The sequence below is a fragment of the Dinoponera quadriceps genome, unplaced genomic scaffold (genome assembly GCF_001313825.1).
Source record: "Dinoponera quadriceps isolate SergipeBrazil2010 unplaced genomic scaffold, ASM131382v1 scaffold40, whole genome shotgun sequence".
Taxonomy (NCBI): domain Eukaryota; kingdom Metazoa; phylum Arthropoda; class Insecta; order Hymenoptera; family Formicidae; genus Dinoponera; species Dinoponera quadriceps.
Genome location: NW_014554159.1, coordinates 22241 through 37458, shown reverse-complemented (window position 1 = coordinate 37458; position 15218 = coordinate 22241). Strand labels below are relative to the sequence as shown.

The window sequence follows — 15218 nt, the reverse complement described above, 5'->3', positions numbered from 1 at the left end:
TGATGATGTTGGCATATCGATTGGCTCATGCCATGAAATTTTTTCGAATGTTTTGGGTATGAAACGCGTGGCAGCAAAATTTGTTCGTGCTTGTTCGTGAATTTTTGGCCAAAAACAATACTGTAACGATGGCCCCAGCCTCCATATTCGCCAGACATGGCTCCGTGTGACTTTTTCCTATTTCCAAAAATAAAAAGAACCTTAACGGGCCGTCGTTTTACAAGCATAGATGACATTAAAAGCGCATCGCTGAAAGAGCTAAAGGCTATCCCAAAAATCGAGTTTGAGAAGTGTTTCGAGGATTGGAAGAAGCACTGGCACAAGTGCATAATATCTAATGGGGACTATTTTGAAGGCGACAACATTAATGTAGACGAATAAATAAATATTTTTTTCAAAAAACGAAAATTCCCGTTATTTTTTGAACACACCTCGTATGCCTGGGACCGCACGTTTTTGGGCAAACTTGCACGTTACTAAAATCGTCATAACATTTTTATTGATGAAGCAATGTTTGTCAAACTTTCAGAAATTGTAAAATAGGGCGCATTTTAGGTAGTATTGAAAAAAAATTATGTTTTTTAATAATTATCGTAACTTTTTTTACTTGATAATAAATTGTTACAAATTTTTTAAAAATTGTAAAATAGGATGCATTTCAGATATTATTAAAAAAATTGTTTTTTAATAATTATCATAACATTTTTATTTAAAAATCAATTTTAAACCAAAGTTCCTAGTACTTTTTTGACACTTTGTTGACCGGCAATTTTACTTAGAATTTATTACAATTTTTTTTTATTTCAAAGGGGACACAACTTGACGGGTTTTATTAGCGAAATACGCAGCTTGTGGTATGCTGAACAACAATTACATTGTATGATCTCCGAGAACGTACTGACCTAACTCGTGATCGATGCGAAACAAAAGCGCATCGATCACGAGTTTACTCGTGGCGGGCCAAAACGTTTGAGTAGGAAGACACGAGTTAACTCGTGACCGATCAACAATGTGTTAAAAATCACAGAGTGTACTTGAGGTCGACTAACAAAACCAACAGCTGTAAACAAACTGGTTGACAGATGGCGCCAAAACTCTACATGATGATTAAGTACACTAGTACCAACTTACAGCAAAAATTTGTCTTTATACCTTTTACGCAGGCTTTTGAAATGAACAATTCCCGGTATTTATTTAACAGAATGTATAGAATTTCTTTATGGAAAAGTTAAGTTTTATCTTCATATAAGATTATATATCTTTACGTATATGTTTAAAAAATATGAATTTTGAATTTTGATAATAATTATTTTCAATGCACTTGGAATCGCCAGAGAATTGCCACACGTGACGCTTCAATTAGTTTTGCGCATTTCGTATTGACACATTATATTAACACATTGTATCCGCGTACTTAGTTGTATAAGCCGTCCATAATTATTATTAAACCCGCTCATAATTAATATAAATTGTGGAAACTATGCGATTACAACAATTAAGCATGAGCGCCGGTAATTAATAAATAGAAATAAATGAAAATAGATGAAATTTTAACTTTTATGATATGTTTCTCGTAAGAAAAAACCCATTCCTCCTCTTTCATCATCATAACAATTATATCACACGACGTGTCACGAGAATCGCATATAATCACTGACGCGTGAAATAAAGAGGATCGTTTTGCCGATCATAACGAACGTCTTACGAGCACGCGCACGTTTTTCGCGGAAGAGACGTATCGCATGCTTTACATACAGCGCGTATTTGCGGCGTGCGTTTCTTGGAGGACAGGCGTTCGTTTACGTAATCAGAGTGGAGCAGATTAATTGATCTGTTAAATGCATTCAAATGCGGTTTCGGTGTCAGCTCGTTTGACCTGTGCACATCCGTTGCGACTTCGGGCAGTCATGTTGCAAACAACAATTGTGCATATACGCCGTACTTCGAGGAGGAATTTTCACCAAACTCGGATCAAACTAATTGATGAATAATAATAGGATTTTTTTAGATATCAATTTTCAGTTCTGGTGGAAATTGAACCTCATGAGTGCTCAGTCATGAGATACCGTAAGAATGAGGTAACTGGCTCAAATTTTGAAAATATTTATTTCTTATGTTGTTGCTCAACAAATTGTTCGATTTAATTGATTCTGTCATAAAAATGTAGACAGCAGCATTATATATATGACTTATTATATATATATATATGGGTCATTTCATGTGAAAGGGGTACGCTCAAAAATTAGATTTGATCGAAACCTATGGCAATCGGTAGTACTATTTTAGAAAACATTTGTCGAATTTTTTCGGATTTTTTGACCCACACCATGAACTTCTATGGCTGTCATAAAATTCGAATTTTTGCTTCGACTACCAGTTTCTTAATTCTCGTCGTCGTCGTCGTGCCAATAAAAAAAATCTGAAACCATTGTAACTTTATAGCATTTTTCCCGTAGAATCTGAAAAAAATATTTATAAAATTTTAGGGAGTAGTTTTCACCCTTATTTTGAGATTTTAAAGTTTAAAATCGAAATTTCGCAAAGTACGCTACCTTCGATTTTTTTTGTTTTTTTTTTTATTTTATTCCTTTTTAAATTTGCTTTCGATTAAGTCATGTCTCATGATGGTAATCGACCTAGAACAGGCCCAACCGTCTTGAGGGTTGAGATATAACGGTAAAAAGGTGGATTTTTGCCTTTGGACCTTATGTTGGGCCTGTTCCAGATCCCTCTGATTATAAATGATATGATGCTACAAAATGGTGTTAATATTTATATGTAAAATGGTTTAAAATTAGACATTGTTATGAAATCCTTAATGTGTCAAAAGACACTTCATGGTAGAAATAGGTATACCATGTACACATTTTTAGATCCAGGATGAGCTGGAGGAAAACGATATCATTGAATTAATTTAACAACTATTGTACGAAAAGTCAAAAAATTGTGGAGAAATGATTAAACTTAGAGAATAATTTTAAATTAAAATTTGAAAGGTGTCTTTTGACACCTTTTGTTAGAAATAGTGTTAATTTATGTTTGCGTACTTTTTAATACATTCCTCATGTTAAAGTAACACCAAATTTTTTAATGTTTGCGTATGAGAATATGAATCTTGAATTAATATTAATTTTTTTCGTGCAGTCAGTAATATAACGTTCGCTGCTCTTAATGGCTAAATGAATAAGTAAGTTGATGGTTGCATAATAGAAATTACAATTATGAGATGAAAAATCATGCCCGGCAGCAATGTAACGCTCACTTCTGCTTTCTTAAGATTTTTATGGAATAATGTTCTCTCAATTTTGATTTGCTTCCTTATTTTTAAATGCCAATGGTGGATATATAGCAAATTGTATATTTTAGAATAGACAGTGCCATCTATTCTGTCATATTTGATATGTAATGACTACATAATAGCTAGATTACAAAAGCAAGTCTACATTTTTATAAATAATCCGCCAATAACGAACTAGAGAGTAACAAGTTTGAAATTTTAATCTACGTGGAAAAAGGAATTTGATTGAACTAACTAAACAAAAAACGAATCAAAGGCAGGTTTTGGCTGAAGAAAACAATGTTGATTCGAACTACTTTCAAATTGATTTAACCAAGCTTTTTTCCGTGTAGCCTGTACTAGCTAGCTATTAACTTTTAATTCAGGTCAATTGAATACATTTTTATTCGGATAATTTGTCATTTAATAATCATCGAAAGGTTAATAATTCTATCTGCGTTAGAGAGATAAAGCAGGTGATATCTGACAGCAATTTTAAACCATAGATTAATCTGAATTTGGGAAAAGTCACTCTAAGCACGGAAAAAATAAAAGTTTAATCAAATTTATCTGAAATGAACAAATCAAACATGTTTTGGTTGAAGGAAACAGAATTTCTAGTCACAAGAACCCAAATTGACTTATAAGGACTAGAAATTCTATTTCCTTCAACCAAAACGCGTTTGGCTTGTCCATTTCAGATAAATTCAACCAAACTGCTTTTTCCAATGCGTGTAATGGGTGAGAGAGAAGTTATAAGGAGCGAGCGAAGTCTTGTTTCCATTCTCGAACCCGCGACTCGAGAGAGAGAGAAAGAGAGAAAGAGAGATAGTTCCGCTTGATCTATTTCCATTTAACCCGCGATTGACGCACTTTTGATTTTAGCACGACGGCCACGTTTTTATCGTTCATCACTTATGGTCGATGATTCGTCGAGTAACAGATAAAACTCTCTCTCTCTCTCTCTCTCTCTACACGCGCTTACTTATCATAATCTAAAACCTGTACTTACGATCTTGCCGATACATAACGATGAGTAGGGTCGCCAGCACGGGACGGCCGTGCCACCGGATCTGTTGGTTTTTGATTTGATAGTTCGCACATGGCGCGCATCGTCGGTATTATACGGCATGATAGATCATCTGTTTTAGCTGACACATAGACACAGTCATCGATCAATAACGCGCTATCGTTCCCGAGTCTATCGTTCATGTAATAGCGCGTGTTCGTCGCCAATCGATATAAGAGTCAAATGGAGCCTGGCTCGATAATTATTAACACACAAAAACCACGCAATAACTATAATTGTTAATAAATGATTACTAATTATACTTAATTATTATAAAATTATTAAGATTATTAGATTATTAATAGAAGAATTAGATTATAATAAGAATTATTAGATTATAATAGATATTTATGAATAGATAGTTTTGTGTATTTCCTTGTCCGAATCTCATGTTCAATGCAATATTTATAGAGCGAATTTATATGGATATTTATTTCTTTTCCACTTCTGTTTATATTGTTTCTCATACATTTATCTATTTTTATATTTTTTCTCGTTTATGATTTACATTTTCATTTATCTATTTTTATATTTTTTCTCTTTTATGATTATTTACATTTTTCTCATTTTTATTTATATTGCTTTCAATCACCTTCCATCTGTTCTCCGTGCGTCGTATTCAGAAGTATTTCTGACCGCTGGGAAAACCGCGTTCTTCTCACGCGCATTTTCGTCATTTAGCGCACATAATAATTGTTACATAATTTGGTATCATCGTCGGCATCGTCAGCCTGGCATTGCATCGTCTCCTCGTGATCCGCTTCTCGCGGAGATCCAACATGCGCACGGGTTCACCGGCTCGACGTGAAATTCACTGGATCATGGGTATCGTGACCCGCAGTAGTTCTTGAACCCCGAACAATAGATCGGTACTTGAGTAATCGCAGCCACAATGTCGCACGATCGCGGAGCTTAACATTGAACTGACGTCGTTTCGTCACGTCCGCGCGCGCGGTGGAATACGAACGACCAAATTGGACCCGGTTCAATTTTAACCCGAAGGTTACGAGTACGTGTAAAAAGACCGCCACCGTTGCCGCTATTTTGACGACACGTTAGAAATTGGTAAAAATTTTTGGTAATGGCAAAAACATCTTAAATTTAGATCGCCAGGCGGATATTAAGATCTTTTGTCCGAGATGAAATTTTTCCCATTGATATGTAAAAAAACGAGTACAGTCGGCGTCACATATGCCGTAACATTCCCTATATTGAGAGTTACTCGATTTTTAGCCTTATACGAATTCTATCAAATAAATACCGGGAATTGTTCATTTCAAAAGCCCGCGTAAAAGATATGAAAACAAATTTTTTGCTGTAAGTTGGTACCAATGTACCTAATTATTACGTAGAATTTTGGCGCCATCTGTCAACCAGTTTGTTTACAGCTGTTGGTTTTGTTAGTCGACCTCAAGTATACTCTGCGATTTTTAAAATGGATAAAAATATCGAACAAAGAGTTTGCCTCAAATTTTGTGTTGCCAACGAAATTGTGCTGAGTCGTTGAAAATGTTGGAGAAAGCCTATGGTGAGTCAGCTTTATCGGAAACATGAGCATACGAATGATACAAAGCATTCAAAAAAGGCAGACAAAATGGCAAAGTCATGTTGACTGTTTTCTTTGAATATCGTGATGTTGTCCACTCGGAATTCCTTCCGAAGGAACAAACAGTCAACAAACAATATTATCTGGGCGTTATGAGGCGTTTGAGAGAGAATGTTCACCGGAAAAGGCTAGATCTGTGGAAGAACAATTCTTGGATTTTGCACCACGATAATGCGCCGTCCCACACATCGACATTTGTACGCGAATTTTTTTATCAAAAACTCAACGAATGTCATCAACCAAGCACCGTATTCGCCAGATATGGCCCCGTGTGACTTTTTTCTGTTCCCCAAGCTCAAATTACTACTTCGTGAAAGACATTTTGAGTTCATTGAAGCCATAAAACAGAATTCGCAGAAGGAACTGCAGGCCATGCCGAAAAGTGCTTATAAGAAGTGTTTCGACGACTGGATTATTCGCTAGCATAAGTGTATCGCATCAAATGGGGCCTATTTTCAAGGCGATAAAATAAATTTGGATGATTAAACCAATATTTTGTGTTTTGTTGAACAATTCTCGATATTTATTTAACAGAATGTATGCATAAAATCGAAACCATTATAATTAGAATCATTATCACTAGAGTTATTTGTGCGGTTTTCAGTCTCGTACTCTCTAAATTACTCTCTAAATTATTTGAAATTTCACTCGAAAAATAGTGACCACCGAATTACTCATGTTTGAGTAATTTTTCACTCATATAGAGTGAATTATTCATTCTGAGATTTGATTGCATCGAACTTCAATTAAGTTAAACGATAATTGACTGACAGCAACTGTCCGATTGACATTTCTGTTGCACCGACTAAAATTTCTGTTGCAAGAGAAATTGAAAGAGATGAAATAAAAATTTCAGTTGCAACCCTAAAAATTAATCATCACTTAGCTTAATCAGTGTTTGAGCTTGAATCGTCTAGTGAATATCTTCACTCGAAATTGAAGAGTAAAAACGATATATTTTATCATCATAGGAATATATTCACTCTGATCAATTGAAATATCCACTTATATGGAGTTCAAATCTACTCTAATATCCGTTTCAGTTTTGTTGATTAAACAAGATATCTACTACCTTTTCAAGGAATTTTGTTTATGCCTGGAAAAATCTAAGAATTCTCAGAGAATTTGATCGAAAATCGTGGAATTTTAAACGGACATTTTTATCTGCAAGCCATATTATTGCATTGATCATAAACAAATATTGTAGGGTCGATTGAATTTTAATTAATAATATTTTCTTAATTAAGAATAAGAAAAAATAGTTCACAATTTTTCGACTTTTAATTTTCAAATTGTAATTTCAATCTATAAGGAATAGCGCTATATAAATTGTAGGTGCGAACTTATTAACATTTTGTATATATATATATATTGGGAGTACAAATTAGTTCGGTCCGTTTTCAAAAGATGGCTTTGGCTGTTGTGAATGTTTCATAGTGACAACTAATTTCGGTGGTTTCAGAGAGGTTAGACATCTGTCGATAATATTCAGTTTATATCGCTTTGAGTTTCATACAAAACTCCTGTTTTTTACTGTGTTGAATATGTCAAATTTTGTGTTAACTAAGCAGCATTTGCGGGAGGCAGGTTTTTAGTTTTCTGCTTTAATTGGAAGAAAAGTGCAGCTGAAGTGCAGCTGAAAAGTGCGGCCTTTTCCAGGTCGATTACCATCATGAGACATGACTTAAGCGAAAGCAAATTTAAAAAGGAATAAAATAAAAAAAATAAAAAAAAATCGAAGGTGGCGTACTTTGCGAAATTTCGATTTTAAACTTTAAAATCTCAAAATAAAGGTGAAAACTACTCCCTAAAATTTTATAAATATTTTTTTCAGATTCTACGGGAAAATGCTATAAAGTTACAATGGTTTCAGATTTTTTTTATTGGCACGACGACGACGACGAGAATTAAGAAACTGGTAGTCGAAGCAAAAATTCGAATTTTATGACAGCCATAGAAGCTCATGGTGTGGGTCAAAAAATCCGAAAAAATTCGACAAATGTTTTCTAAAATAGTACTACCGATTGCCATAGGTTTCGATCAAATCTAATTTTTGAGCGTATCCCTTTCACATGGAATGACCCATATATATATATATAAATTTATTTTTAAATTTTTGTTTAATATTTAAGTACGAGGGTGGATCAAATATAAACGAACCTTTTGCAAAAAAAACCATATATTTTTCAAAATCAATTCTAATTTATATTTTTCTTATTTTTCTACATAAAAAATCTTATCCCCCATTTTATCTATACACTTCTTCCAACGGTCTGGTAATTTTTTAATCACAGTATCATAAAAAGTTCGCGGACGTGTATCAAACTAACCGCACATGAACTGCTGCATCTCCTCGTTCGTTGTAAAGCGCTGTCTACCAAGGGCTTCCTTGAGGAATCCAAACATATGGAAGTCGCATGGTGACAGGTCTGGGTTGTAGGGTGGATGTTCTTGGACAGCCCAGTGCATATCGGCCAATTTTTGCCAATTTCTGCATTCAGCAACTTTGGAAACCAACGAGCCGACACTTTTCGAAATCCCAACTCATTGCGAATGATTGATTGCACACTTCCATAGCTGATCTGAAGTTCCTAAGAGATTTCAAGAACAGTTAAGGGGGAAACCTCCTTTACACGGTCGAAAAATACATGATTTTCACGAATTTTTTTCTCGGGTATAATAACTTGAAACGTTTTGAAATTTTTATGACAATTTAATACACAATCGAAGAGTACACAGGAATTTTTTCAAAAATAAAAAAAAGATGTTTACTATAAAAACGGACGCCATATTAATATTGCTTCGCTTATGGAGTGTCTCCGCTGTGTACACTATAGCGTCCTTAATTTTGATCTGAAACAAAAAACCAAAATTTTTTGTAATATTTATGATACTAGCTTCTATGTGACATTTCGATTTTTTAAAGAAAAAGTCGAAATTGCATGTTTTTACACAGTTTAAAATGGAAAGTGCGTTTTTCGTTTAAAAAATCGACTTTAAAATACGAAAAAAATATGAAAAAAAATTTTTTTTCAAAAAACNTTGTAATATTTATGATACTAGCTTCTATGTGACATTTCAATTTTTTAAATAAAAAGTCGAAATTGCATGTTTTTACACAGTTTAAAATTGAAAGTGCGTTTTTTGTTAAAAAAAATCGACTTTAAAATACAAAAAAAATATTTAAAAAATTTTTTTTCAAAAAACAATTAAATTCACATCGAAGAGAATTTAATTATCTTTCAAATGAGAGGTCATAAAGCCATATCGGTTAAGCAGATATCTTTTAATCGTTTACACAAAATCGAAAAAACGTGTTTCGAGAAAAACGCGTTTAAAGTTTTAGATGCATAAAAATACTACATATTCACAACTTACGGCAGTCTCACGCTAATCAGCGATTCCAGCTGCATAAAGTAGCCCCTCCGCTTTTTCGTAGAACTCGTTTTGAGCCATCATCTCCATCCTACGAGCCGTTCTTGCCTCTTTTGAGCTGCTATAGCTTCGGCGGGTCTGTCTGTTTATTCGCTTCTCGTCCTTCATTATGGCCAAATTGTGTGCCTGGATCTCAATTTCGATATCCAATTTGTTCATTATCATTAACACCGCATTGTAGCCTTCGTTAAATATCGATGCAGCAATATACGCAGCAATGCAAACGATTTTTGCTTCACTGTGAATGTGTTTAGGCCAGGGATCGGCAACCTGCGGCTCGCGAGCCACATGCGGCTCTTTGGATGTGAAGCTGCGGCTCTTTAGTTCCATACGCAAATATTATTTATTTTATCAAAAAAAAACATTTAAAAATCGTTCTGAATCAATTAACGAGAATTAGGCACCGATTCTATCTCTCAGCCACTTGTACTCGCTTTTCACCGCACCCTTCCCCCGTGACACGCGTCGTCACTGTAGTCAGTCCGTCGGAAGCTCTCGAATGACGCCGTCGTCGGATATTTCTATGTAGGTTTTAATTCGCTTTCCGACGCAAGACAATTTGGCGTCTTCACCAGTGCTTTGGCTGTGACGTATAGTTTGTTGTTTCAAGTATAAGAGTTAGAAGCGAATTATCTTCTCAAAGCTATATATATATCTGTTAAATCGACGATATAGCTATTATATACACACAAAAATACATACTGTATTTAAGTATTACTTGTTTCAAATGTTTTATAAGTTCTTATATATCCTCAAATATATCATAAACTCATAATAAGCATCAAATTTATTTAAAATATATTCTGAATCTTAGTTTAGTACTCCAATCGTAAGAATATTAAATTAAAACAAACTTCGATGTGTGTGTGCGTGCGTGCGCGCGCGCGTGCTTATTAAAATTAACCGAATTTAAGTTTTCTTCGATAAAATTTATAATACTCTTGAAAAAAAATTAATTCTTTCAAATATGCGATAAGCTTTATTCAAATTTGTGATAAATACATAGAAAAAAGTGTCAGATTCGAGTAAATAATTACTTCAAAGTCCTTAGCAAATTATTACTTGAATCAAGTAATATTTACTTGATTCAAGTTTAAAATTTACTTAATCCCAGTAAAGATGTGCTAAAGAATATTGAAGTGATTATTTACTTAAAAGAATCCAGTACTTTTTTCTATGTACATTTTATTATGAGGAAAATTCTTTGTTGAAGATAACTTAATTAAATTTAATTAAAAGAAGAAAACAAATAATCGCTTTTCTTAACAGTAGATTATTTTTCTCTACATGCTCTGTTGCAGAGAAATATAGAGTTTATGCGAGCGTATCGTTCGCGGTGCTGCTGCTAGGAGTCGGCCTGCCTCTTTGGTGGCATACCACAGCGGTGCCACGTGTCGCACTGCCCTACGCTAGGATCAATGAACTGTCACAGTTGGACATCAAGATCACCACAAAGATCACCGTCGCGGCGCTCTCGCGCGATCGCGCCGAGCTACTCGCGCATGAAATCAGACGGGCTTTCGCGAATGCTGGTGAGCGAGTATAACAAAACGCGAGAAGCCGCTCGTCATCGATCGACGAGATAGAAGATGCGACGCAGATTGTTTACGGGGTCGAGAGTCGCTCTCGTGACTGGCCCGAGACGCCATTTATATTCGTGATGTCGTTTTATTGTATGCACGAGATTGTCTTGACCGTAAGAAACTTCGTATGTTTACGGGCACCGAGTATAATCAATATTGACCTAAATATATAACGGCTGTCAGGAGTAACCAAGTGAGAGAAGGACCTCTGACCTATTTCATAGGCGTGTGAATTAAAAATTTCTTAAAAGTTCGCATAACCATGGCAACAATCTTGAATCGTGACGGCAAACCACGTCAATCGATGCTATCGTTAAATTAGTGGAGATAGAAAGATGGAGGAAGAGAAGGGACTCGGGAAGCCGCTATGATCCCGATTTACGTTTTTCAGAGATATACCGATTGGACGTGGAGTATCAGGTGATTTCCAATAACCTGTTAGCGTCTGCTTTCACGTATCACGAACTCGAGAAGGTAGCCTCGACCTTCGAGCTGGATATGGGTGGTCTATTGTTGTTGGAGGCGACAAATTTGAATGACGCCGTTCTAGTCGGCTCTAAAAGAACGCTATATTTCTCCACTGAAACTAGTAAGCTAATTGCCGGAACGATTTACCAGGTGTATGCATAAGTTTTTTCCGGTTTTTTGGTAAAAAAAAACACATAATTTTCAAGGGAAATTAATTTTTTTTTAATTCAAAATATTGGCCATCGGCTTCTACACATTTCGCCCATCTTTCAGGTAATTTATGAATACCGTGCCAGAAAAACTGCTTGTCTTTTGCGGCAAACCATTCGTCGAGCCATTTTCCAACTTCCTCGAAATTGCTGAAGTGCTGCTCTGCGATCGCGTGCCCCATTGATGCGAAGAGGTGATAGTCAGATGGCGCCAGGTCTGGGGAGTACGGCGGGTGCGGAAGGATGTCCCATCCAAGTGATTTCAAGGTGTCTCACTGGTTTTGCTGTGTGAGACGGCGCATTGTCGTGTAACAAAATCACTTTGCCATGTCTTCTGGCCCATTCCGGTCGTCTTTCGATTAATGCGTGGTTTAAATTAATCATTTGTTGGCGATAGCGTTGTGTATTAACGGTTTCGCCGGGCTTCAAGAGTTCATAATACACAATACCACTCTGGTCCCACCAGACACAGAGCATGGTCTTCTTGCCGAAGCGATTTGGCCTTGGTGTTGATGGACCGGCTTCACCAGGTGAAAGCCACGATTTTTTCCGCTTCGGGTTTTCAAAATAAATCCATTTTTCGTCACCCGTCACAATTCGATACAAAAATGATTTCCTTTCGTGGCGTTGAAGCAGCATTTCACAAGTGACTTTGCGATTTTCCATTTGACGTTCATTCAAATTGTGTGGGACCCATTTACCGAGTTTATTGATCTTTCCCATTGCTCGTAAACGTCTGCTGATTGTTTCTTGTGATACATGTAATGCTTCTGCTAATTGCCGTTGAGTTTGAGTTGGGTCATCATCCAATAACTCCTGCAATTGCTCGTCTTCGCATTTTTGTGGTCTACCAGAGCGCTCACTGTCTTTCACATTGAAATCACCATTTTTAAATTGTCGAAACCATGTCTCACATGTTCTAATCGATGGAGCGTGTTCACCATATGTTTCTACCAGCAAACGATGAATTTCAACAGCCTTTTTCTTTTGATCAAATAAGAAAAGCAATGCGTGCCGCAAATGTTTTTTTTCAGGCACAAAACTCGACATGATCACTGAACGATAAAACAAAGACGCTAGTTTTTGGCGGACTCAACTTGTGTGTGTTTGTAGTTTTAAATGTCAGACGAACAAAATGACGTATGTGTCAAATTAATACGCTGCGTACTTTTTGCTGGCGCCATCTCTTAATTAAACCGGAAAAAACTTATGCATACACCTGGTATTACCGATTCTATTCTAATTATACATTTGAAACACTTCAAGTCACTTCGAATATACCACGAAAGTCTCGAATAGACTCGCAAAAGCAATTAATTATTTTTTAAATTAATTATCGTGTTTAATTGATAATTAGTATGAGCCTATTTAATTGAAAACCGTTTAATTGACAATTGATTTTCATAGATTCAATTGAATATCGTTCTATTGACGATTGATTACACAAGCCTACAAGGTAGATACAAGAAGCAGAGTAGTGACTTCCTATCTAATTTTGGTAGCAGAATTCAAATCCGTCGGCGAAAAATGTCCATCACGTTAGGTTTTTGAAATAAATGGGGTGATATGTATTATCATTCGAATATAATTGGCCGTTTCCGGACTTTTAAACTATCTTGTACGTCTAACATAGGCAATTCCAACTAAAGTATCATACGTAAAAGCGTAAAAAACAATTATTTTATTATGAATTTTTTAAACATTATATAAATTTAATTTTAATATTCTCTTGCTACATAAAATGTTAAAATCAAATATCATATGAATCATGTTTACAAACATTTAGCATAGATCGGGTTTCTTCATATTGTATCAACTATTACTTTTTTAACAATATCGTTAAGGACTATCTGCCTTAACGATTGATATAATCGAAAGAAATCAAAGATAGTTTTTTTTTTTTCATCAAATTTACAACTTTCTCGTGCGCTGGTATCATTTTAAAATTCCTTTCGTTTTAGTAGTCTTAGCAGGCGTCAACAAACTATTTCAGATTGAATTGCTTCTATCAATCGTTAGTCGGCCTTTAATTTAATTCGCTAGGATTAGTTATTAATTATAACTAATCGATATTAAATGATCTTTGATTTCCATTGCTTATTAATCGTCATAAACAATCTTTTAATTTTATTCATTAAAATTAATCGTCATTTAGACGATTTTAGATGAATTCATGAATTCATTGAAATCAATTTTCAATTCAATTGAATCATATTTGTTCGAATCAATTATTCAATTTAGAAACATTTAATTGGCTGTGTATTTTTACAACTCCAACTTCAAAGTGTCTCGAATATTACTCGAAACCAAAAACTTTAAAATTTTCCAAATTTATTTCAAGATCCTTCCAGGAATATGCACATTCAAAATTCCTCTCGCGAGAAACTCGAAGAAATCTTCTTCGAGCTCGACTTGTGTTGAGACGATTCGGATGCTCATGATTAACTTGCTTAATAACCTCGAAGACAGACTCGAATGCCCATAATTACTCGAATCTGTCGGCCGGTCAATTGCTCCAGTTGATCTGCTGTGTCAGAGTCGATGATCCTAATTTATTAGGGTATCGCAACGATTTGTTTATTAGAGCAATTTAGAAATCGCCACATGGAACTTGATAAGTAATAAAGCGAGAAAGTTACGACATAAGTTTTCTCACGATATTCCGATGTTTGTTCGTTTATTCGTTAGAAACTCATTCATAGAAATCACCATGTGTAATTCTCATGGGACTCGAGAAACTGTGACTTGAGTTCTCTCATATTTCGATATTAATTTTGCAGCAGTATACAAATGCATAGATAAAATACTGTTCCTAGGTGCTAGCAAATTGGTGCAGGTGTTATCAGAATGGATTCTACATGACAAGTCGTTGGCGCTGACGAGGAACGCGCTCGCCAAACCCACCATGTACAGTTTAGACGAGGAGAACAGGAGACGATTCCCGGCTAGTCCAGCCTACGACATCCTGATTACCGTAGTGAATTCTGATCCTGAAAAGCTGAAGGTTGTTTGGGATCTCAAGATGGTAGCCGAAGGTTAAATTTATAATTAATTGTTCAACTTTTCGAGTCTAACGGGATTATATGCCCCGTTATTAGTATCTCTTTTTCTGACGGGATATATAAGCCTAATTTATAATGAAAACGTAATTAATGTTAATATACTTAATGTAATTATCAAACTACGCATATATATCAAAAAATTCATCTATGATTATATATATATATATATTGATTTGATTATATATATTGATTTTATATATATATATATATATATTGATTTGATTATATATATTTATATATATTTTAAGATTTTCGATGATTTGATGAATTTATGTGAGAGAAAGAGAGAGAGAGAGAGAAATTTGATCTCATTTATAAATATATACAAATATTTATATACATTTATTTATACGTTTTAAGATTTTATTTAGTATTTTGATTTATATTTTGATATATAAAAATATACCAAAAAAATATATATCTTTTAATATAATTTGTTTATATCTTTTACAATAAATAATTTTCATCTTAAAAATTGATGTCATTTCCATTTAAAAACTGACTTTAAA

At 34.8% G+C, this 15218-nt stretch overlaps 2 protein-coding genes and 1 long non-coding RNA gene across 3 annotated transcripts in view; 1 reads left to right on the top strand and 2 right to left on the bottom strand.

The window, feature by feature from the left end:
- Nucleotides 1-5279, bottom strand: part of LOC106743136 (protein I'm not dead yet) — a 30860-nt gene extending 25581 nt beyond the window's left edge. Inside the window, exons 1-2 of the mRNA XM_014617097.1 lie at nucleotides 4939-5279; nucleotides 4290-4536 (exon numbers count right to left, since the gene is read on the bottom strand). The gene's annotated coding sequence lies outside the window, so the exon portion shown is untranslated. The remainder of the gene's footprint in view (nucleotides 1-4289; nucleotides 4537-4938) is intronic.
- LOC106751296 (GPI transamidase component PIG-S) overlaps nucleotides 1-15218 on the top strand; it is a 47310-nt gene that overhangs the window by 27720 nt on the left and 4372 nt on the right. Inside the window, exons 3-5 of the mRNA XM_014632456.1 lie at nucleotides 10689-10919; nucleotides 11362-11559; nucleotides 14464-14682. Coding sequence (XP_014487942.1) covers nucleotides 10689-10919; nucleotides 11362-11559; nucleotides 14464-14682 — 648 coding nt within the window. The remainder of the gene's footprint in view (nucleotides 1-10688; nucleotides 10920-11361; nucleotides 11560-14463; nucleotides 14683-15218) is intronic.
- Nucleotides 8229-10232, bottom strand: LOC106751601. Its single transcript, XR_001375076.1, has 3 exons — nucleotides 9331-10232; nucleotides 8725-8805; nucleotides 8229-8543 (listed from the first exon to the last, which is right to left on the bottom strand). It is a non-coding gene; the product is annotated as an uncharacterized LOC106751601 (long non-coding RNA).